Source organism: Penaeus japonicus, unplaced genomic scaffold (genome assembly GCF_977035675.1).
Source record: "Penaeus japonicus unplaced genomic scaffold, GWHDUDI00000001_assembly GWHDUDI00000010, whole genome shotgun sequence".
NCBI classification, from domain to species: Eukaryota; Metazoa; Arthropoda; class Malacostraca; order Decapoda; family Penaeidae; genus Penaeus; species Penaeus japonicus.
This window is the reverse complement of record NW_028234412.1, coordinates 31,495,209-31,520,208: the sequence shown is the minus strand read 5'-3', so window position 1 is coordinate 31,520,208 and position 25,000 is coordinate 31,495,209. Positions and strand designations below refer to the sequence as shown.

General features: G+C 44.7%; 1 protein-coding gene across 1 annotated transcript in view; it reads left to right on the top strand.

The window, feature by feature from the left end:
• LOC122257086 (uncharacterized) overlaps positions 1–25,000 on the top strand; it is a gene marked incomplete at its 5' end in the record, with an annotated part of 74,595 nt that overhangs the window by 35,165 nt on the left and 14,430 nt on the right. The window contains 6 exons of the mRNA XM_086540372.1: positions 19,647–19,829; positions 20,348–20,523; positions 21,288–21,435; positions 22,131–22,220; positions 23,788–23,975; positions 24,329–25,000. The exon at positions 24,329–25,000 is cut by the window's right edge and continues 61 nt beyond it. Coding sequence (XP_086396498.1) covers positions 19,647–19,829; positions 20,348–20,523; positions 21,288–21,435; positions 22,131–22,220; positions 23,788–23,975; positions 24,329–25,000 — 1,457 coding nt within the window. The remainder of the gene's footprint in view (positions 1–19,646; positions 19,830–20,347; positions 20,524–21,287; positions 21,436–22,130; positions 22,221–23,787; positions 23,976–24,328) is intronic.

The following is a 25,000-nucleotide window of genomic DNA, read 5'->3' as shown; positions in this document are numbered from 1 at the left end:
GGAGGGGGAGGGGAGGGGTAGGGCAAGGTAGGAGGTGTATACGGGGAGGGGGGGGGTATGCAGGGTACCCTCCTCGCTACCTAGCGTACCCACGTGCCCTCGAGATACCCAATATAACGGGTAAGACTGTCTCTTGCCGAGTGAGTGGCTGGTCGGCTACCCGGTTCTGGTTCTGTTTTTGCTCTTGCTGACCAGGCTGGCCGCAGTGTCCAGGAATTGGTAGGGGATAGAGAGGGCGTTTGTGAGTGTGTGGGAGATGGATATAGATAGATAGATATTGATGGATATAGATGGATATAGATAGATATAGATGGATATAGATAGATATGATAGCTATGATAGATATGATAGATATGATGGATATAGATAGATATAAATGGATATAGATAGATGTAGATGGATATAGATAGATGTAGATGGATATAGATAGATGTAGATGGATATAGATAGATGTAGATGGATATAGATAGATGTAGATGGATATAGATAGATATTGATGGATATAGATAGATATAGATAGATATAGGTAGATATAGATGGATATAGATAGACATAGATAGATAGAGGTAGATAGAGGTAGATAGAGAGAGAAATAGAGATAGAGACGGTGTGATAATAACAGCGTATGATTGTGAGCGTAAGAGCGAGCATATGGACGTGTATATATGTGTCTGTATGTGTACGTGTGGCGGCATGTAGAGGTGAGAGTGAGGTGTTGCTTCCGTAACTGTCTTTGGCTAACCTCAGTGACCTGACCGTAACGGCGGTTGGCGCCATTTTATTGCTTCTTTCTCGTTTTATTGCTTTCTCGTTCGTTTGTGCTTCTTATTCATATTTATATTCCGATCACTGTCGTAATGATTGTTATGGCTGAATTTATGTATATATATGTATATATATGTATATATATGTATATATATATTTATATATATATAAATATTTATGTATATATATGTATATATATATTTATATATATATAAATATTTATGTATATATATGTATATATATGTATATATATATTTATATATATATAAATATTTATGTATATATTTATTTATATATATATATATATGTATATGTATGTATATGTATGTATATATACACATGTATATATACACATATATGTGTATGTGTATTTATATATGTTTATGTATATGTACATATACACTTCAAAGAAGTACTTTAAGATGAACACTTGTGAAGGGTGTCAACGGCGCTGAAAATAGAACATAATTTTCCACACTGTTCATCAGGACAACACACATCTCTTAACGTTAAGATTTAAAAATACCGTTTACCTTTTTTTACAGCATCAAAGTAAACAATAGAACGAAACAATGGAAGGGTAAACAATGGAGGTGTGGGCGCGGGGTTAAACGAAATTCAAATCCGTTTCCACGTTTTTCTTTGGTATTAATGTTATTGTTACCACTTCTGCTGTTATTATTGTTGATATTATTATTGTTGTTATTATTATTATTATTATTGTTGTTGTTGTTATGTTGTTATTATTATTATTATTATTATTATTATTATTATTATTATTATTATTAATATTATTATTTTTTTTTTATTATTATTATTATTATTGTTTTTACTATTTCTATCATTATCATTACTGTCACCATTATCATTATTCATTATCATTCATTACCGTGATATTGGTAGTCTTTTTTGTTAATAAGCCTATTTAGTACACTGTTTTTCTGTCATTGTGTCAACGCGGTACACTGTTTTGTCTTTCAGTATTGATATGAACTTTATTATCAATTTATTATTATTATATTTTGAAACATTTATGAGATCACGTGCATGTGTGATATATATTTATATATTACATAGACAACCACCTTTATAGAAATAAAAGTTATGATAACATCACCAATATCTTAACTCCACCCTTGTGATTATTGTTTTTATGGTAACTGCACAATTCTCTGTTGATTTAGTGTGGACACAATACTATAGTGATGTCACATTTCCCTCCGGATGGGCGATGGTCAGAAATCTACGGTGATACACGCCCACTTTTACTTTTTTTTCCGTTTCGTCACTATTTCCAAAATATTATAACACAAAGAATCATAGGAAGAGGCGAGTAATGTAATAAATATGATAGTATGATATAAAGGATGATGAGTAATGATAATACGAATATATTAGATGGATATCAGTAAAAAGGAAAAACAGAGGAAAAATGAAAAAAATACAGGAAAATACAAAAAAATAAAAATAAAAAAAAGAATCGGAAAGATTTAAAGAAATGATCGAATAGTGCGAAAGGAAAATGCTAAAATGTGAAGCGAAGATAGTGAGGGTTGTGCCTTGGATGAAAATTCATATTTTTCGATTTAATGGCGAGACACCGAACTGGCTCCGCGTAAAAAAAGTATTTTTTTTTTTCAAGACGGATATACCTGGGAACTATATCCCCCCCCCTTTCACCACATTCTTTTTCTCTCTCTCTTTGATTGGCTGTTCATTCACGCTTTGCTTGGCCAATCAGAACAACCCCCCCCCACCGTGATTAGATTAACTGAACTATTAGATAATAAGTAAATATCTGAAGTCATGTAGATATGTATGCCCCCCGTCTGATTGGCTATTCCCAGGTGTCTGTGGCCAATCAGCATCACTGATTAGTTTCGTGTGCTTTGTGGCGCCCTTTGGGACCATTAAGCTAATTAGTCGTTTTTTCTTTATTGGTTATATATACGTACGGTAATTGGTATTTTTTTTTATCTATTTCTCTTTCTTTCTCTTTTTTTCCTTTTTTCTCTTCTTGTTTATCTTTATGTTCCTCTCATTCTTTCTCTCCTCTCTGTCTCTGTTTCTGTCTCTCTCTCTCTCTCTCTCTCTCTCTCTCTCTCTCTCTCTCTCTCTCTCTCTCTCTCTCTCTCTCTCTCTCTCTCTCTCTCTCTCTCATTTCTCTCTCATTTCTCTCTCTCTCTCTCCTCTCTCTCATCTCTCTCTCATCTCCCTCCTCTCTCTCTCTCTCTCTCTCTCTCTCTCTCTCTCTCTCTCTCTCTCTCTCTCTCTCTCTCTCTCTCTCTCTCTCTCTCTCTCTCTCTCTCTCTCTCTTTCTTTCTCTCTCTCTCATTGTGTGTGTGCGCGTGTGTCTGTCTTTTTCTCTCTCTCTTTCTCGCTTTTCTTCTGTCTTTCTCTTTCTCTTCATCCTTATCTTTTTCGTTTGTAGAGCGTTCAAGTGTTTGCAGACTCACACTTGCGCCGCGAACAAGTCTTTTTTAAATCTGGAATCCCATATTTTTTCTTTTTCAATTTCAGTGATAGTTATAGTGGGAGTGATCGTAATGACAAGTAGGCAGACACAGACAGGCAGGCAGGTAGACAGGCAGGCAGAGAGGCCGGTAGACAGACAGAAAGACAGACAGACAGACAGACAGACAGACAGACAGACAGACAGACGATAATGATTAACTAATGTGTTCGACTCCCATCTGCCTCTTCCCTTTCTCTTTCCCTTAGCCCTCCCCTCCCTCCCTCTACTCCTCCTCTTCCCTCCCTCCGTCCGTCCCCATCTTTTCTTCCCCCTCCCATCCCTTCCTCTGCCTTTCCCTTCTCCTTTTCCTCCTTTCATCCCTCTAATTTCCACCTTTTCTTCTCCCTCTCTTCCTCCCCCTCTCCCTCCCTTTCTTCCTCCCTTCCACCCACTCGCCATCCTTCCTCCTACCTTAGACAGATAGACAGACGGACAGGAAGACAGACAGACATACAAGCCAACAGACAGACAAGGCGACAGACAGACAAGCCAACAGACAGACAGACAGACAAGGCGACAGACATACAAGCCAACAGACAGACAGACAGACAAGGCGGCAGACAGACAGACAGACAGACAGACAAGGCGGCAGACAGACAGACAGACAGACAGACAGACAGACAGACAGGAACCCGAGGGGGGAACCGTCCCATGGTCCGCACCGAGCCTCATCCCAGCCAGCTGTTTCAGGAGGAAGGCAATGAAACCGAAATTCCAGCGCGACGTCGACCTTGAAATACGGACCCGGGGAGGAGGGGAGGGAGGGGTGGGTGAGGAAGGGAGAGAGGGAAAGAGGGAGGGGGAGGAAGGGAGAGAGGGAGGGGGAGAAAGGGAGAGAGGGAGGGGGAGGAAGGGAGAGAGGGAGGGGGAGGAAGGGAGAGAGGGAAAGAGGGAGGGGGAGGAAGGGAGAGAGGGAGGGGGAGGAAGGGAGGGGGAGAAAGGGGGAGAAGGAGAGAGGGGAGGGGGTGAAGGGCGGCTTCCTGTGGTTGAAAAGTGACGTAGAGGGGAATGTATGGCCAAGGGTGTGTTTTTGTTTCTCTCTTTCTCTCTCTCTCTTTCTCTCTTTCTCTCTTTCTCTCTCTCTCTCTCTCTCTCTCTCTCTCTCTCGTCTCTCTCTCTCTCTCTCTCTCTCTCTCTCTCTCTCTCTCTCCTCTCCTCTTTCCCCTCTCTCCTCTTTCTCTCTTTTTCTACCCACTGTTATCCTCTCTTTCTCTCTTTCTGTCTTTCTCCTTTCTCTTTCCTCATTCTCTTTCTCTACTTTCTCTTTTCTTTTCCCTCTTTCTCTTCCTCTTTCTCCCTTCCTCTTCTTCTCCTCTTTCCCCTTTCCTCTTTATTCTCTTTCCATCTTTCTCTTTCTCTTTCCTCTTTCCTCCTTCCCTTTTCCCTCTCTTTCTCTCTTTCCATCTCTTTCCCTCCTTCCATCTTTCCCCCACCCCCCTCTTTCTCTCTCTCTCTCTTCAGTCTCTTCTCTCTCTCCTTCTCCTCTCCTTCTCATCCTTCTCTCCTCTCTCCTGCTCTTCCTTCTCCTCCTTCTCCTCCTTCTCTCCTTCTCTTCCTTTCTCTTCTTTCTTCTCTCTCCCCTCTTTCTCTCTTTCCCTCCTACCCTCCTTTCTCCTCTTTTCTCAATCTTCTCGTCTCTCTTTCCTCTCGTTCCCTCGTCCCTCCTCTTTCTCTCGCCTCGTTTCCCTCTCTTCCTCCTCTTCTCCCTCCTCTCCTCCACTTTCTCCTCTCCTCTTTCTTTCTTCTTCCTACTCTTCCTCTCTTTCTCTCTCTCTCTCTCTTCTCTCTCACTCTCTTCGTTTTAACCTCTCTCTCTCTCTCTCCTCTCCTCACTCTTTCTTTCTACACTCTCTCTCCCTCTCTTTCTTCTCTCCCTCTCTCTCTTCCCTCTCTCAGCTCTCTCTCCCCATCATCTCTCTCTCTCTCTATTTATCATATATGGGTGTGTCTGTCTGTGTTTTCTCTTTCTCTCTTTCTCTCTTTCTCTCTTTCTCTCTTTCTCTCTTTCTCTCTTTCTCTCTTCCTCTCTCCCCCTCTCCCTTTCCATCTCCCTCTTCCTCCCCCTCTTCCTCCCCCTCCCCCTCTCTCTCATATTTTTTAGTGGTACTGTAATTTAGTGGGATTATGTTACTGATTATGTTTAGTAACATGAAATATACAGGGAAACAAGATAATTGATCAGTGAATAAATTTTATTGAGTGAATGAACGAGTGAATAACAGTGGCGGGTCTTAGGAGAGGGGTGGGGGATGGGGGTGGGGGTGGGGTCGGAGGGAAAGAGGCGAGGAAAGGAGAGGGTGGTGGTGTAAGGGGGGGAGTGTTGAGGGAACTCTGAGGTTCACATGAATATCTAATTAGCATATTATTAGCCCTACAGTCATGCACTGTAATGTGTACGAGCGCGCACCGTACACAGGCGTTACAGCGGTACGATTTCCGGTGTGAGTAATAGGCGGGGGAGGGGTGGGGGGGTGAGGAAAGAATGGAGGGAGGGAGGAGGGGGAGAGGAAGGGGGAAGGGAAGAGGGAGGAGGGAGGGGAGGGGAAGAGGGAGATGGAGGAGGAAAGGAAGAGGGAGGAGGGAGAAAGGGGGAGGGGTAGAGGGAAAGGGAGGGGAGGGGAGGGGAAGAGGGAGAGGGAGGGAGGAGGGAGAGAGGGGAAGAAGGAAAGAGGGAGAGGGAGAAGAGGGAGGTAGAAAGAAAGGAAGAATAGGAGAAGAGAGGAAATGAAGATAGGGAAAGGAGATAAAAGGTAAAAGAAAAATGAATGTAGATTAAAAAGAAAAAAAAAAAAACAAAAAAACACAGAAGTGGCAAGGTGAGAAAATGAGACTAGAGCATGATCATGAAATGAAGGTCGAAGTAGTACACAAAAGAGAAAAAAGAGAAAAGGCTGAGGAGGAGCAAGGAAAGGCGGAGAGGGAAGGAGAAAGGGGGACAAAGAGGGAAGAGGGAGGGGAAGAGGGAGGAGAAGGAGAAGGAGAAGGAAAAGAAGACGGAGAGGGAAGAGGAAGGGGAAAAGGAGGAGGAAGACGGAGAAGGAAGGAGAAGAAGAAGAAGACGGAGAGGGAAGAGGAAGGGGAAAAGGAGGAGGAGGACGGAAAAAAAGGAGAAGAAGACGGAGAGGGAAGAGGAAAGGGAAAGGGAGGAGGTAGACGGAGAAGGAAGGAGAAGAAGAAGACGGAGAGTGAAGATGAAGAGGAAAAGGAGGAGGAGGACGGAAAAAAAGGAGAAGAAGACGGAGAGGGAAGAGGAAAGGGAAAGGGAGGAGGTGTCTGGAGTTGGTTATTGCTTGGCGTGTCTTGTTTTTGGTAGGTTTGGAAGTTCGGCGTGTAGACGGAGAAGGAAGGAGAAGAAGAAGACGGAGAGTGAAGATGAAGAGGAAAAGGAGGAGGAGGACGGAAAAAAAGGAGAAGAAGACGGAGAGGGAAGAGGAAAGGGAAAGGGAGGAGGTAGACGGAGAAGGAAGGAGAAGAAGAAGACGGAGAGGGAAGAGGAAGGGGAAAAGGAGGAGGAGGACGGAAAAAAAGGAGAAGACGGAGAGGGAAGAGGAAGGGGAAAAGGAGGAGGAGGACGGAAAAAAAGGAGAAGAAGACGGAGAGGGAAGAGGAAAGGGAAAGGGAGTGGAGACGGAAAGGAGGAGAAGATGAAGAAGGAGTGGGAGAGGAAAGGAAGGGAGAGGGAGTCGGTTTGAAGGAGAAGTATGATATACGTGATGGGTTGATTGATAGGTATAGGTGTGGTGGTAGGGGGGGTGGGTGGGGGGGGGGGGAAAAAATTGGGGAGGGTATTGGTTGTGGGGGGTGGGTGGGGGGTAGTGGGGGGGTAGTGTTTTGTGTGTAGGTGTTTTGTTTGTAGTTTAGGTGTGTTGTGGTTAGTTTGGGTGTGGTTAGGGGTTGTTGTGTTGTTTTGTTGTAGGTGTAGGTTGTGGTTGGGGAAAAGGAGAAGGAAGAGGACAAACACAGTCACGTGAGCGAAGGATATGGTGCACAGAGCAAGGAATCCGGGACAACCTCCCGCGCTTCTTCCGGATACTGTTGTTTTTTTCTTTCTTTCTTTCTAATCTCTCTTTCTCTCTCTCCTTTTCTTTCTCTCTCTATCTTTCTATCTATCTATCCTCCTCCTCCTCCTCCTCCTCCTCCTCCTCCTCCTCCTCCTCCCTTTCCTCCTCCTCCTACCACCACCTCCTCCTCCTCCTCCTCCTACCTCCTCCTACCTCCTCCTACCTCCTCCTACCTCCTCCTCCTCCTCCTCCTACCTCCTCCTCCTCCCTTTCCTCCCTTTCCTCCTCCTCCTCCAAAATGGATAAGGATACGGAGAGAGAAATGCGAACGAGGGGAAAAGGAGAAGGAGTGCGATTATGAATGCGAATAAGGTGAGTGAGAGACAAGAAGATCGACGGATGTAGTTGAGCGATCTGGTTGTTCTCTCTGGCCTTGAGGCGCTGCTTGTTACTTGTACGGCTGCTCCTCATTCGCGTAGGCGCGTGCGCTCTCGCTCTCTCTCCGTCTCTCTTCCTTTCTCTCTCTCTCTCTCTATCTATCTCTCTCTCTCTCTCTCTCTCTCTCTCTCTCTCTCTCTCTCTCTGTGTCTCTCTCTCTCTCTCTGTCTCTCTCTCCCACGCATCTACTTTTCTGTGTCTCTCTCTCTCTCTCTGTCTAGCTGTCTCTCTCTCTCTCTCTCTCTCTCTCTTTCTCTCTCTTCTCTCTCTTTCCTCTCTCTCTCTCTCTCTCTCTCTCTCTCTCTCTCTCTCGTCTCTCTCTCTCTCCTCTCTCATCGACTTTCTCTCTCTCCTCTCCTCTTCTCTCTCTCGCTATCTCTCTATTTCTCTATCTCTCCTTTTCTCTATTTCTCTCTTGCTGGTTATCTTCTCTCTCGCTATCTCTCTATTTCTCTATCCATCCTTTTCTCTATCTCTCCTTTCTTTTCTATATCTCTCTCTCTCTCTCTCTCTCTCTCTCTCTCCCGTATCTCCCGCTCTCTCATCTCCTCCTCCGCTCTCTCCCTCCCCTCTCTCTCTCTCTCTCTTCTGTCATCTCTCACATCTCTCATCTCTTCTCTCTCCTCTCGCTCTTGCCATCTCTCTCTCTCTCTCTCTCTCTCTCTCTCTCTCTCTCTTCCTTTTCCATTTCATTCTCATTCTAATTCTATTCTCATTCTACTTCTCCTTCTCCTTCTCCTTCTGTCCCTCACTTTGTCCCTCACCCTGTCCCTGTCCCAGTCCCTTTTCCATTCTCATTCTCATTCCTCTCTCCCCTCACCCTGTCCCTGTCCTTTTTCCATTCTCATTCTCATTCCTCTCTCTCCTCACCATGTCCCTCTCCCTCTCCCTCTCCCTCTCCCACTCCCTCTCCCTCTCCCTACGCAATCGAAATGCCTTTTTTCCTTTATGTATGAATGTGTGCACCATGGCATTTGCATTTATGTGCATCTGTGCATATCCATGTTCATAAGTGTGCGTGTGTGCGTGTGTGCGTGTCCATCTTACACGCGCCCGTAGACGTGCGGGCGTGGCGCGCGTCTCGCTGCTGGCTGGAACGGCCTTGCTGCGATGTCCCGCCCACCGCCCTTTTCCGCCGCCCACGCCCTCCCCCCCCTCTCTCTCCCCTTTCGTTAGTGCCGACAAGGCATGGGCGCGGACGGCAGTGGCGGCGGCGGCGCGGCGGGGGCGGCAACGGCAGGCAGGCAGGCAAGGAAGCAAGCAAACAAGCAAGCAAACAAACAAGAAATCAAGCAAGCAAACAAGCAATTAAGCAAGCTGGCGAAGGCGGAGGAAGAGGAGGCGGGGGAGGAGGAGAAGGAGGAGAGGGGGGAGGAGGAGGAGGAGAAGGAGGAGAAGGAGGAGGAGGAGAAGGTGGAGAGGGAGGAGAAGGTGGAGAGGGGGGAGAAGGAGAGGAGGATAATGGGGAGAGAAGGAGGAGAGGGAGGAGAGGGGAGAGGAGAGGGTGAGGAGGAGGAGAGGGTTAGAAAGGGGGACAGGGGGAGAAGGGGAGGGAGGAGAGGAGAGGGAGGGGGGAGGAGAAGAGAGAGGAGGAGGGGAGGGGGAGGGGGGGGGGGGGCGAGGAGGTGGTGGTGAAGGCGAGCGCGGCGAGACCCTTAGTGGCTCCGAGGCCGCGGCGGCGTCGGTCGGCGTCCAGTGCCGCGGCGAGCGAGCGGAGAGCACGTCATCACAGGCGGCGTCATGTGCGTGATGACGATGAGGCTGGAATACTGGAATACCTCTTTGTGTGATGAGAGGATTTCCGTGTGATGAGGCGCAGGCCGTCTCATTAGTCCCGCGGTGCCAGTGTGACGAGACCGATCCTAAAAAAAAAGAAAAAGAAAGAAAGAAAGAAAAAAATAGAATAGACAATACATAAACATATCAAAATTACATATAAAAAGGCTAAAAAAAAAAAAAAAAAAAAAAATAGTGATCGTTTCGACGCCGAGAGAAACCGATCGGTCGTCGTTGTGTGGGAATCGAATGGAAATGGCACTCGGTGGATCGGTGCCAGGTGATGGATGCCTCTTGGAAGGGCGCTCTGCAGGTGGCATGTGATAACGGGGGTCGTGAGATGGGCGTAGTTTCGTATGCAAGGAGGTGGTTGATTGATTGAATGATCGATCGATTGAGTGTTTGATTGTAAGTTAATTGTTGTAAATTGTACATCAAGAGGTGGTGGAGAGGGGCGGAGAAAAGGTGAAAAGAGAGAGAGAGAGAGAGAGAGGGAGAGGGAGAGGGAAAAGGTAATAAAAAAAAGTAAGATGAAACCGGTAACGAAAAGGAAATCACAAAGAAGTAAAAAAAAAAAACGAAAAGAAAAAAAAAAAAAACAACAACAGATAACAAAGGGGAAAAAATAAATAAGCAAGATACAAATAAGAAAGAATGAAACACGAAAGCGCACCAGTCACCAGTGCGCAGAGGAACGGAACTGTTTGTGCGAGTTGACCCTTCCGTTATGAACAAGTACAAGCCGTAACGCGAGAACACGGTGTCCGAATATCGACTGTGTACCTTTTCCGCCCAAACATTATATAAGAATGAAATGGAAAAATATTATATATATTAAGTATTCGACCTCGTGAATTAGTTAGTGAACAAGGAAACGAAGGGAGGCGGATGTGTGAACACGCGCGAGTGTTTTGAATGGGTGAACGAACGACAAATTATATGGATGGGAATGCGGTATTTTTCCAAATATTTCAAGGATTATTGGTATTTGCTTTTCAGTTGTCTTCATTCGTTAATATATTATGTTTTTTCATAATATATATATATATATATATATATATATATATATATATATATATACATATACATATACATATACATATACATATACACATACACATACACATACACATACACATACACATACACATACACATACACATACACATACACATACACATACACATACACATACACATACACATACACATACACATACATATACATACACACACACACACACACACACACACACACACACACACACACACACACACACACACACACACACACACACACACACACACACACATTTTTTTCAGTAGCCATATTCTGTTTCTTAGTCGTAATATATAATTATTGAACCTACTTTCAAAAGTGCAAGCACCATACTTTCAACATTTCCATTACTATCATCATCGTTCAATCATTGTTTCATTTATTCATCCATTTCTCCATTGTATCAAGCAGTACTAATACACCTCACATTCATCCACATAACGGCAGATACATATACATGCAATAATACATAACATACACGTCTCTTTTCTCTTCACTGGGTCCCGCCCAAGGGATCGCAAGTATAACGCGAACTGAGACCACGAACGTATCACTGAATCTCGTCTAGGATTTCACTGCAATGCAACACGGCCTGAGATGGGGGATTGCAATACGCCATCTGCGAATTAATGATTTTTTTTTTTTTTTTTTTTTTTTTGGTTGCAAATGTTGACCGAGATTTTTGTCATCACGTGGATGGAATTTGCACGGTTGTTGTTGTGTTTGTACTTGCTTTTTTTAGATGAAGGTTGGATGGATGTGTTTCGACATGTTGCAGTGTTTTGTTAGTATTATTTTTCCTGCAGTGATTACGGGGGTTGTTCTGGAAAGCAAACATGTCATAGGAAAATTGCATGAGTTTTTATTGGCTGTGACTTAACTTAAGAATGGCAGGAGCCTTTTTTTTTACCCTTGGCGAAAGAAACCCGCAAATATTTGAATTTTGATACCTGGTTACATAAGGGTGTTTTTCTTCTCCCTTGGATTCTGTGAAAGCCATAATCCCTCATCTCTTCCCACTCCCCCTCCCCCTCCCCCTTCCCTCCTCACATTCTCTCTCTCCTTCCTCTCCTATCACGTTCACTCTTACCACCCACTATCCCTCCCACATCCACCCCTCCCCATATCTCACTACCCCCCCACGCCTACCCCCCCATCACTACCCCACCCCCCCCCCCCACCCCCCCCGTTTACCTAACCCCCCCCCCGGAGGCACCTCTCTCTCACTTTCTCTCTCTCGTTCTCTCTCTCTCTCTCTTTCTCTCTCTCTCTCTTTCTCTCTCTCTCTCTTCTTGTCTCTCTCTCTCTCTCTCTCGTTTCTTTCCCCTTTTCCACTCTCACAACACTCTTCATTGTTCCTCGCTCTCTTCTTTCCTATATATCTCCTCTCTCTCTCTCTCCTCTCTCCTCTCTCATCCTCTCTCTCTCTCACATCTCTCATCTTTTGTCTCTTTCACTCTCTTCTCATCTCTAGTTCCTCTCTCTCTCTCTCTCTTTTCTCTCTTCACCTCTCTCTCTCTCTCTCTCTTCGCTTTCGCCTCTCTCACCCTTTCACTCACTCCTCTCTTTCACTCTCTTTCACTCGCTCTCTATCTCCCTCTCCCTCTCCCTCCTCTACTTCCCATCCTCTCAATCACATCCTCTATTCACCTCTCCCAAATCCTTTTTCTCCGTTCTCATCCCTCCCTTCCTCTTTCCTCATCCCACTCTCCCGTTCCTCTTCCTCCTCCCATCCCCTTCCTCTTTCCCCTCGCATCCCTCCCTCCCTCCCCTCCCTCCCTCCCTCCCTTCACCCCTCCCTCCCCTCATCCTCACTCTTCCTTCCCTCTTCCCTTCCTCTCTCCTCTTCCCTCTCTCACCCTCTCCCCCCTCGACCCTCCACCAACCACCCTCCTCCCCCCCACCCCCCCAGAGACCACCCCCCTCCACCTTCACACTCATCCCCCCCTACAAACCTCCTCCTACCCCTCCCTCCCCGCCCACTCCCCCCTCCAACCACTCCTCCCCCCCCCTCCTCCCTCCCTCCTTCCCCTCCTCCCACTAACCCCTACCCCCTGTCCACTCCTCCTCTACGCCTTCCCCCCTACCCCCCCTCCCTCCACCCCTCCCTCCCAACTCCCTTCCCCTCCCACTGCCTCTCTCTTTCCATCCTGGCCTCCTCCCAATCTTACCCTTTTCCCTCCCCTAACACCCCCTACACGCTGCCCTCCTTTCCCACGTTCACCCCATTTCCCCTCCCTCACTTCCCTCCCACCAACTCCCCGCCCTCCCTAACATTACTCCACTCCCTTCTCCTCCTATAACCACCACATCATCCTCCTCCCCTCTTTTTTCACAATCCCTCTTACCCCCTCTAATCCCTCGCACTCATAACTTACCCCACCAAATCGTGCAGCCGTCCTCCTCCCCTACAGCCTCCAGCCAGCCCATCCCTCCCTCCCGCCCTCCACAATTTCGTCCCCTCCCTCCTCCCCTCCCTCCCCGCCCTCCCACTACCCATTGTCCCTCCCACTACCCCCTTCCCTCCTCCCGCCGATTTCCTCCGGTCCTCCCTCCCCTTAAAACCCTCCACGAACACCACTTCCGCGTCCTCCCATCCCCTCTGTTCCCTCACTTCCCTCTGTCTCTCCCTCGCTTAGTGCATCTAGATTAGTGATAGAGGGGTGTTATGTGTATTGTGAAGTAGGAATGTGAGGTGTTGGCCTCCGCCAACCTCCTACTCACTTCCTCCCCCTCCACGCCATTCGCAATACCTCCTTAACCCTCAAATCCAAGTCCGAGTCGAAAATTTGTTATGTGGTTCTCTTTTTCCTTTCCATCCCTCACCGTATCCACGCCTCTCCTCCTTCTGTCATTCTCTTCTCTCCGTACCCTTCCCCTTCACCTCCTCTTTTCTATCCCCTCATTCTTCTCTTCTCCCTCGCCCCTCTTGCACCCCCTCCTCCGAATTCCCTCTATATCCCACAATACCCTCAACTCCCTTGTCTTCTCTTGTGATTCAATCCCAAATACGGGTCCGATTCCTCTATTGTCCCCCTCCTTTTCAGGCCCCTCTGCCGCAGATTAATTCATCTCTACTCCCCCTCTCGATCTCCCTCAAGGTGGTCCACAGGTTATTCCTCAATGATGATTAAGATTTCTTCCGCTCGTGGGTCGGACCTCCCCTCTCGATTGCCGTTGGCCGCTATCCTCTCCCCTCACGCCACTCCTCCCTCGCGTCCTGGTCTCCCTCCACAATTCCCTCCGTCCTAGCCCCCCTTCCCACGTACTCCCTCCCTCCCACTACTCCTTCCCCCCTCCCCCCACCCCCTCCCCCTCCCCCCCAATCCCCCTTCCTTCGCCAAAGTACCCCATGAGTATGAGTCATTTCCCATACACGCAATTTCGCCAAGTGTAAAGGTTAGATAACTTACTCTTCCGGAACTTCGGGAACTCGGGAAAGTGGAAAAACTCGGTGCATTCTGAGTGAGTGAGTGAGTGAGTGAGTGGGTGAGTGAGGTGGGTGGGTGGGTGAGTGGGTGAGTGAGTGTGAGTGGGTGGGTGAGTGAGTGGGTGAGTGAGTGGGTGGGTGAGTGAGTGAGTAGGTGAGTGAGTGAGTGAGTGGGTGAGTGAGGGAGTGAGTGAGTGGGGTGAGTGAGGTGAGTGAGTGTGGTGGGTGAGTGGAGTGGGTGAGTTGGGTGAGTGGAGTGACGTGAAGTGTGTTGAGTGAGTGAGTGTGTGAGTGGGTGGGTGATGTGAGTGAGTGTGTGAGTGTGTGAGTGAGTGAGTGAGTGAGGTGGGTGAGTGAGGTGTGTGAGTGTGTGAGTGAGTGGGTGTGTGAGTTGGTGTGAGTGGGTGAGGTGAGATGAGTGAGTGGGTGAGTGGTGGTAGTGTGTGGTGAGTGTGTGGAGTGAGTGTAGTGGGTGGGTGAGTGTGTGTGGTGTGTGAGTGATAGTGGTTAGTGAGTGAGTGAGTGTGAGTGAGTGAGTTGAGTGAGTAGTGGGTGAGTGAGGGAGTGAGTGGGTAGGTGAGTGAGTGGGTGGGTGAGTGAGTGGGTGAGTGAGTGACTGAGTGAGTGAGTGAGGTACGTGTGAGTGGGTGAGTGAGTTGGGTGAGTGAGTGTGGGTGAGTGGTGAGTGAGATGGAGTGGGTGAGTTGAGTGAGTGAGTGAGTGAGTGAGTGGGTGAGTGGGTGGGTGATGTGATGGTTTGAGTGAGTGAGTGGAAGTAGGGTGAGTGAGTGAGATAGTGAGTTGATAGTGATGAGAATAGAGTGGGTGAGTGAGTGAGTGAGTGGTGAGTGCTTGAGTGAGTGGAGTAGTATTGGGTGAGATTGGGTGAGTGAGTGATAGTGAGGTGAGTGAGTGCTTGAGAGTGAGTGAGTGGGTTAGAGGGTGAGTGTGTTTGATTTCGGGTGAGTGGGTGAGGGGGTGAGTGGTTGAGTGGGTGAGTGGGAGAGTGGGAGTGAGTGGAGTGAGGTGAGTGAGTGGGTATTGAGTGAGTGGGTGTGAGTGGGTGAGTGAGTGAGTGAAGTTGAAGTGAGTGAGTGATGAGTGGAGTGAGTGATGGTGAGTGAGCGAGTGAGTGAGTGTGTGGAGGGTGAGCGAGTGAGTGAGTGAGCCGAGTGGTGATGCGATTGTGGTGGAGTGAGGTTGTGAGTTTGGGGAGGTGAGCGAGTGAGTGAGTGAGCGAGTGAGCGAGTGAGCGTGCGAGCGTGCGAGCGAGTGAGTGAGTGAGTGAGTACGTGCGTAAGTGTTTGCGTAAGTGAGTAAGCGTTTGTGTGTGTGTGCGTAAGTAAGTGATTATGCGTGTAAGTGTGTGCGTAGGCGCGTGCGTGTCCACGTGTGACTGTGCGGCCTTTGTTCAGTCCGCCGCGGTTTCGTGTGATGCGATCCAGTTCCAAGCGCTCACTCGTGTCGGGCATGGGTTATTTTTTCCCCTCTCGGTTGCACTTGATCTGCCGGTTATTTCGGGTCATCACCTGATCTGCTCTTTCTTGCGTTTGTGTCTCGCATTTTTGCTCTCTATCTCCTTCTTGCGCTTGCTCTCTGTGCCTCCCTCGCTCTCGTTCTATTTCTTGCTCTCGCCCTACCCTCTTCCCCTTTCCCCCCTCTCTATTTCTGTCCGTCTCTCTGTCTCTCTTTGTCTTCCTCTCTTTCCCTTTCCCTTTTCCTTCCTCTCCCTCTTTCCCTTTTTCTCTCCCTCTTTCATCTCATCTCCCTCTTTTCCTTCCTCTCCCTCTTTCCTTTTTTCTCTCCCTCTTTCATCTCCTCTCCCTCTTTCATCTCCTCTCCCTCTTTCCTCTCCTCTCCCTCTTTTCCTTCCTCTCCCTCTTGTTTTTTTCCCCTTATTTCCTCTCCCTCTTTCCCCTTTTTCCCTCTCCCTCTTGCCGATCTCTACCTACCTCTTTCCTTTCCTTCCTTTCCCTCTTTCCCTTTCTCTCTCCCTCTTTCCCATTCTCTCTCCCTCTTCCCCTTTCTCTCTCCCTCTTTTCCTACATCTCTCTCCCTCTCTCTCTCTCTCTCCTTTTTTTCTTACTTTATGGTTTTCCGCCTCGCATGACGCCTTTTTTTATTGTTGTTTCCTGGAAAGTTCCGGTGACATTGTTTACGTTTTTGGTTCGTCCGTCTTTTTTTTCTTCTTCTTTATATCCGGGTCGAGGTAAAGAGAATTAGTCATGGAGGGGTTCCTTTTTTTCCGGGTTGCGTTATGTCGGTGGGAGTTTCATGATACGTATATATTTTTTTTATTTGTATGGATGTATTGCGTGGTTTGTGAATTGGGTTAGAATTGAGTTTTGTGTGTGTGTGCGGTATGGTAATGGGTGTTTTATTTTCCGTATCCTCAAATTCTGCATCGCTCTCATTGTTGTGTTATGAATTGATGTGGTTTTTGTATTGTCTTTTAAAAGGACTAGATGTCGTCATCATCTTCATCTTCATTATCTTCGTCGTCGTCATCGTCATAATCATCATCATCATTATCATCATCATCATCATCATCATCATCATCATCATCATCATCATCATCATCATCATCATCATCATCATCATCATCATCATCATCATCATCATCATCATCATTATCAATCATCATCAATCATCAATCATCAACAATCCTCATCCTCATCATCCTCACCATCACCATCACTCTCACCACCACCATTGTCATCACATCCTCACCAGCCTTCAAATACAGTCAATGGCAACGTTGCCCAACGCATAATTCCGAGAACAATTTTCGGGATTTTCTTTCGCAGTATGGTTAGCGTGAGAAAGAGGCATAAAAAGAGAGAGAGAGGGAGAGGAGGAGAGGGTAGGGGAGGGGAAGACAGGCAGACAAACAGAGAGAGAGAGAGAGAGAGAAAGAGAAAAAGGAAGAGAGAGAGAGTGGGAGGGAGATAGGGAGAGGGAGAGGGAGGGGGAGGGGAAGACAGGCAGACAAATAGAGAGAGAGAAAGAGAAAAAGAAAGAGAGAGAGAGTGGGAGGGAGATAGGGAGAGGGAGAGGGAGAGGGGGGGAAGACAGGCAGACAAATAGAGAGAGAGAGAGAGAGAGAGAGAGAGAGAGAGAGAGAGAGAGAGAGAGAGAGAGAGAGAGAGAGAGAGAGAGAGAGAGAGAGAGAGAGAGAGAGAGAGAGAGAGAGGAAGAGAGGGAGGGGGAGGGGGAGGGGGAGGGGAAGACAGGCAGACAAACAGAGATAGAGAGGAAGAGAAAGAGAGAGAGAGAGAAGAAAAATGTCCTTCGAAGCCAATTGTGGGAAGTGGAAGTGGAAAGGGAGGAGCTAATCTCATTTTCCATTTTTTTCCTTTTCCGTTTTCTTTTTTTCCAACGCTATTGTTATGACGGCGAAGGGTGGAGTATGCGTGTCTAGGAGGGAGTGGGGAAGGGGAAGCCTCCCCCCCCCCCCATTTATTGATTTTTATATTTTTTATCTTGTGTATATATTTTTATTCCTAATTGTTGCTTATTTTCTTCTTAATCGTTATTATTAGTAGTATAAGTAATGGTAATATTTATGTAGCTATCGTTCTTGCCCCCCCCCAAAAAAAAAAAAATCAATAAAAAAATCGAATATCCTGCATTTTATTATGAATTGAATTTATTGCATAAACAGGAGGATTATTTGCCGGTATTACTTAACTCCCCCTCTTATCAGTGATTTTTTCAATATTTTATTAATGACTGATGTTAGTTTCGTGTTACAACTGCGCTGAATTCAGATTAGTGTGGATTATGTTTTATTATTATTATTATTATTATTATTATTATTATTATATAATTTTTGTGTTATTCTATTATCATCCATATTTTTGTGTATGAGTTACCTTGTTTTTATTTTATTTATTTTTTTTTATGAATGAAGTATGTTAACGTCACTGCCTTATGATATAACTGAAATTATATTTCTTTCCAAGTATTTGATTAGGAAGTTATCCCTTAAATTTAGAGAGGTAGGAAATTTCCGTCTTCAGGCAGAAAAATAAAAATAAATAAACGAACAGTCTCTCTCACTTTTTTCTTGTAAATCATGAATCTTTTTTAGTTGGAATCTTGGTTGAAAACGCAGCATTTCGTCGTAGAGAGAAATGAGAACTGAATGAATGAATGAGATAGAAAAAATGGCAGTAGAATTCTGTTGTGTGAGGTTATTGTTGCTATTCATATACATTTGTATGCCAATACACACACACACACACACACACACACACACACACACACACACGTGTGTGTGTGTGTGTGTTTGTGTGTGTGTGTGTGTGTGTGTGTGTGTGTGTGTGTGTGTGTGTGTGTGTGTGTGTGTGTGTGTGTGTGTGTGTGTGTGTGTGTGTGTGTGTGTGTGTGTGTGTGTGTGTGTGTGTATATATATGCATATATACATACACATACACACACACACACACACACACACACACACACACACACACACACACACACACACACACACACACACATATATATATATATACATATATATTACCTTTTCGTTATTTTCTTTGAAATTGCATTTCTGTTTCGTTTCTCTCGCCTGACTTTTCTAACGGATTTTTCTTTGCTGATATGTTGAATTACCCCATGTCTTCTTTTCTTGGATCTATTTCACAATCTTCTTATTTCTATTTTCATTCTTTCTTTTATTTTGATTTATGGTTTTTTCGTCTTTCTCAATCCACTGTCGTTATTACACTTTTCATATTGTTCCTTGTTTCTTTTAATAACGTTTACCATTTTTCTATTCTTGTTTTCGTTTTTGTTATCTTTGTTTCATTTTTCTCTATTTAACTGCCGGGATATTCGTAATATCCGTTTAGAAAAATATCGTACTATTGCGTTTCATTCGAAGTTTGGTGGAAAAGGATTCGTCTTCGGCATAAATATTCAACTTCAGTTATAAAGAAAACGAAATGGAAAACGGAAAATGTTGAGTAAGAGAATACGTTTTTTTTCCAGCTGTCGCAACGAAAGACATTTTAATTGATATAGGAAAAGAAGAGAGGATTTTTTTAAGGAGAAAGGAGAGAGGAGGAAGAAGGAAAAAGAAAAGGAAAGAAAGACGAGAAAGTAAAAAACCGGGAAATTTAGTGAGGTTAACAGCGAGGGTGAAGTAAAGGCATACAAAGTTACAGTGAGGGAAGGACAAGAGATTTTGAAGTGAGGGTGAGGATGTGTACTAGAGAGGTCGGTCACACTCCACACAATCATCATGAAAGTGATAAGCTACGGTGCTCATGACGAGGACTGTGAACTTCTCAGCTACAGTGAGAGAGAATGTCATGGTTAGTCTCACCGAAGATGGTGGAATGATTATTTTTTGGCCTTTTTAAGCATCTTGACCTTTTTCTGTGATTCTATATTTTTTCCCATGTATTGTGTTTGTTGTTATTATTTTTTCAGTGGCAGACTACTTATGCCTTTGTTCTTGTCGTTTTTGTTGCTATGATGATTGACAAGGTATTTTCCCCTCTTGGTGAAGGCTTTCGTTTTGAGGAAAACTAACGATATGATTTCGAATTATACAAATTGAAGCTAACAGGATACCCAACACCCTTTTTAACATACCTCATGAATTCAACACCAGATTCTAACCTCCGCCTATTTTCTCTCGTTCTTGCAGGCAATGGCACGGAGCAGCGTGGGCGACGGAGCGGCAGCAGTGGAGACGTGGGCGTGGTCGACAGCAACGTCCTGCGCAAGGTTGCCAGCCTGACCCTGGACCGCGCCACCATAGAGAAGAGGGTCGTCAAGCCCAAGTTCGTGCCCGAGAAACTTGACTTCAAGATCTACGAGAAGTTTGAAGGTCAGGACAGAAATATATAAATATAAAAATATAGTTACAGAACGCTTTCCCTAGAAGAAGGATACAGCCTCTGATTTTTTTTCTTTTTTTCTTTTTCTTTTTTATTGTCATGAATGTGCCAACTATTGGTACTGTTGAAATATTAACAGCTTTAGTTTTAGAAAAAGATTTGATTGTACTTTTTATCTTAGTCCATGTAAATACTAATGCTTTAGATTTCTTATAAACTATCTCAAGTTGGATGTCAAGCTCAGAAAAAAATCTACCATGTGATTTCATATTTTTTATATATCAAATGCACAAGCCTCTTTTTTATTTCAAGGTTTTGATTTTTCAGATTGTGTTTCAATCCATTTGCTTCTCATACAGGCTACTTAATCTCTCATACAAGCCAAATGCTTGTCTTTCAGCTAGTTGATACTTCTTTCAGGCCAGGAGCATGTATTTCATGTATTTTAGACTTTTGTTTTCTTGTGCAATCCCAGACTAGAATTTCAGTCTCTCAACCCTTCCAACAGGCCAAATGCTGATCAACTGGTTCGTGAGCGCCTTCAGTGATGGCCACTACCTTCGGCATGTGATCACGCCGCAAGACCTGAAGATCCTTGCCACGCAGTTCTGCACGCATCTCTTGGCTGCAGGAGTGATCCGGCAGATTGAGGACTCAGGGGCTCCACTAGAGCTCCTCTTTAGGGTGAGCGCTATTTTCCCGTCTCTTAAAATTGTGTTTGTCTGAATAAAATTTCTTGAGGATTATGGGGTCTTGGCACTGCATATGTAATTTAGAATCTTTAAGCAGCAAAAAGATCAAAGCATATGTGGAGTGTTTCTTTTTGGACATACTTATTTGCAATAGGGAAGATTCACTGCTAGTTCATGGAATTGGTAGACAGGTCCTCACCATGCTGTGCATATTCACCACTAACTTCACTGAAGGACCTTAAAGCATTCTAATGTGATGTATTACACTTGATTTTTTTTATGAATTGGAAAAAATGTAAATAAATCATGTGAGCATTTAATTTTTTTTTTTTACATTATGTCCATTCTGTTTAGTAGATTTTGATATATCCCATCAGAATGAAAGCCATGGTTAACCCACACAGGACGGGTGGTACAGCATGTGTACCGCGCATTCAAAAGCCCAGTTGCCGGGCGGCACAGTATTGTGCCGGCCATTCAATTGATTTAGGCCTAATAATTCGAACGCCCCGGCATTTGGACATTCAAGGCTAGAATTCCCCCGTCGGGAATGGGTTAAAGTGCTTGGTTTCCAAAATTGCTTTTATTCCACTGGTCTTAGATCTTGTGATGGGAAAGCATGCAAACTGAATTAAGGTATAGAATTTACCAACATATTTCCATATTGCAGTACTGTATATGCAGTTGTATAATCATAACTGAATACTCTAAACAGATGTGCATTTAAACAAACCTCAATCACTATTGTAATTGCAGCCTGATCTCATGTACTACTGGTCCCACACGGAGGCATCACCAGCGCAGATTCTGACCCCAGGCAAGCTTTCCCCTTCAGCCTGGCCGCCACCTAACTTTGCCGAGCTCATTTCCTCATCCCGTCCTGGGGCAAAGTACACCGAGGCAGGTACGTGAACTGAGAGACATGTATAGGTGTTGATATATATATGCTTATGTATATATATTTTGTTTGTTTTTTTGTAAATAGTACAAAGAAAATGCTATTTCTTTGCAAATGTTGCAACAACAAGTATATTTGTTGTAACAGAGTTGAGGTTTAGTGTAAGAACATTTTTAATAAGATTTGAGTTGTAGCTGAACTATCAAACTTGTTCCCATGGAAGAACAACTGAAACTTTGAATAAGTAATTGGAATCTCTGATGTATAATAGATCTCTCTCAACTCTGTTTATTTATTTATTTTTTTTTTAAGACAAAGCTTTTGGCTTGTTATTTTGCATTAGAGTATAGAGAGAACTGAAATCAATTGCCTTCCGCCAAGAAAATTGAACTGAATCTGGGGGTGCTTTCAATTTAGAAATTTGTATGGCAGGCAACATCCTAGGATTAAGATAGTGTAATCAGTAGAATAATATCATTTCTATCTTTGTTTTTCCTACCATCTACCAGGTTTTATTTCCCAACTGAACTATCTCTGTGAATCATGATCCCAGTAACATTTTTCCTCTCAAAAGGGTCATCTTGATCTCTTCCTCTAAATCTCATTTCTGTCTTGACGTAGTTGAAGACTAACCCTAGTGCTTCCAGAAGAGGCAGAAAAAAAAAGAACAACTTTATAACTAACCCCATGTTTGGAAACAGGCCTACTCCCTGATGTATCCCCCCATAGTGATACTAACGGGATAGCTATTGAAGCGGAAGTTGACGATGATAAGAACGGGGAGGGAGAAGGTAACCTGTGTGGTGTTGTGCATGGCTGTCCTGTCTGTCTGACTGTTTGTCTGTCTCTTTGTCTGTCTGTAGTAAACATTTCAATCTGCTATGATGAATAACAACCCCCCCCCCCCATCCTGTCATTTCTGTTCCTTCCCCTTTCCTTTGTTCCTTCCCACTGCCAACGTAGTTTTTTTTTACCCCCTCTTACTTAGCTCTACTACAGTTTTTGTTTTGTTTTTGTTTGTTTTTAACCTCACTGTTTTTTAGAACATGCATCTATCTAGCATGTGGATTTCTAGTTTTTGGCTGAATTCTCAAAATTGTGTAGACCCAAGGCTAAGATTTTTTTTTTGCTTCCATAGTGACTGATCAAGAAAAGATCAATGTGTAGATAATTTTTCAGGTCTTTGGTCTTCACTGTTTTTGTTGCTAACTGGATGCTGTGATTTCTTTAATAATGTGAGTGATTAATAGCTGAGACCTAGATGAAGAAAATATCTAATTTATGGATGGGTCTTCATGGACATCAGAAAACACAAGATAGTATTTTGTGAATTACATAGTGGAAAAGATTGTTTTTAGAACAAACAAACAACTTTTCAGAAGTCAGGTTAATAGATATGGTGTTGATATGAAGGGAACCCTTGATCAGAATTTGGTGTTGCATTAGACATCCATGTTTTATTTATTTATTTATTTACTATATTTCACTTGGACAACCTGCACCATGTTAGATAACTGAAAGAAAATATGCTGTACCCTAATATTTTCCTTCATTCTAGTATCCCTTTTTTTTTTTTTTTTCATAATGCTAATATTTTTTTCTTCTTTCTATTAGTTTGTTAAGCTTTTTGAATGAAGAAAAAAAAATCTCAAGTGCTGCTTCGGTATTTAATTTTATGTTGTCTGAGGTTTTACAGGACAGTTTTTCACATATCATTTTGAACTTTTACAACCTAAAAAAAATGGATGAAATAAAATAAAGCAGGGGAGGAAATCTATTAGTGTGTGGCTGCATGGTTGCACAAATATGAAAGAATGAATACTATCAATGACGTGAGATGGTTTGCATGATGGTGTGTATTCTCATGACACTGCATGATGTGTTCCTATGTAGTGACAGGGATTGTGACCAGTTAGATGTAAGTATTGTTGAGATTGCACTGTTACATCTTGATGTGTACCCTCTACTGGAGAATCTGAATTTTATTGTGGATATTGTGATTTTAAAAAAATGAATAATTATTCATTTTGTCTCTGGTTTAGTAGTTTTAGTAAGTAAAATGTGTGTTTTACGAATTGTTACATTATAAATTTAAGGAATGATTTAGAAAGTAATTGTTGATAGAATATGATCATTTACACTTTTTATGACCCTCTTTTGCAATATTTTACCGTCATGGAAATACAAAGTCACCAGCTAGTCCATTCCTCTTAAAAGTCATGGTTAAACAAGCTTACAATATCAAATCACACCCTCCTCCTCCCCTTGGAAAAAAAAGAAAACCTCCATCCCAAACCCCAGACTGAATCGAGGTTCCATCACGCATTAGTTTCTGATGGGATTGTCGCGCCCTTTCAGAATTCCAACAAGTGGTGATGGGGCTGAAGAGAGAGCACAAGGAGAGTCTCGACCGTGTGGAGAGGGACCAGGAGGTGAATCTGTTCAACCTGCGAGGGGAACAGGCAGAGAAGCTGTGCCAGTACGAGCAGAAGATCCGGGAGCTGGAGGTTGAGCTGGAGAAGCTTAAGACTGTCTCGGCGATTCAGGTTCGGTTGTTTGGCCTTGGGGGGGGAAGGGGGGATATTTTTTTTGTCTCTGGGTTTATATATGTTTATGTATATATATATATATTTTTTTTTTTTATTGATTAATTAATTTATTTATTGTTTTCATTGTTTGTATTGCAATTTGTTTATAAATTTGCTCATGTCTGTCATATACATAAAATTTACAAAGTGACTTTGTGAGTGACATTACCTGTATTTAGTGTTATTTTTGTAAAATTTGATTTTTTTTTTACTTTTTTTAATCTAAATTCTGTATCTCCATTTTCTGCCAGAGGAAATTCATGATTTAAATCTGATTGCCAGAGCTATAACCACCTTTGGAAATGTTTCAGGAACTCACAGCCAAGACGTGTGCGGACTTTGACTCTCCCTCGATGCCCTTGTCCCCCAAGAAGGCGTCGGCATCTCCCGTCAGTGGGCCACCGTCACTTCCCCCTCCCCCCCCTCCCCCACCCCCATCAGGACCAGGTGTGGCACTCCCCCCCGGTGTCTCTGCTGGCCCGCCTGCCCCCCCGCCCCCCCCACCACCACCTCCAGGAATGTTTGGGATGGGAGCACCTCCTCCTCCTCCTCCTCCACCTCCTGGCATGTCAGCACCACCTCCACCACCACCACCTCCTCCTGGGATGGGACCACCTCCACCTCCCCCTCCCCCAATGCCCATGATGGGAGGGCCCCCTCCCCCTCCTCCCATGCCTGGGATGGGGGGACCCCCTCCCCCTCCTCCCATGCCTGGAATGGGGGGACCTCCTCCACCCCCTCCCATGCCTGGGATGGGAGGTCCTCCACCTCCACCTCCACCTCCAGGTATGGGTGGACCCCCTCCACCCCCTCCATTCCCAGGGATGGGACCACCACCTCCCCCACCTCCACCTGGGATGGGTGGCCCCCCTCCTCCCCCAATGCCCGGCATGGGTCCTCCTCCTCCACCTCCAGCCCCAGGTATGGGCCCGCCTCCACCTCCTGTCCCCCCTGGCATGAGAGGGCCCCCTCCACCCCCCTTC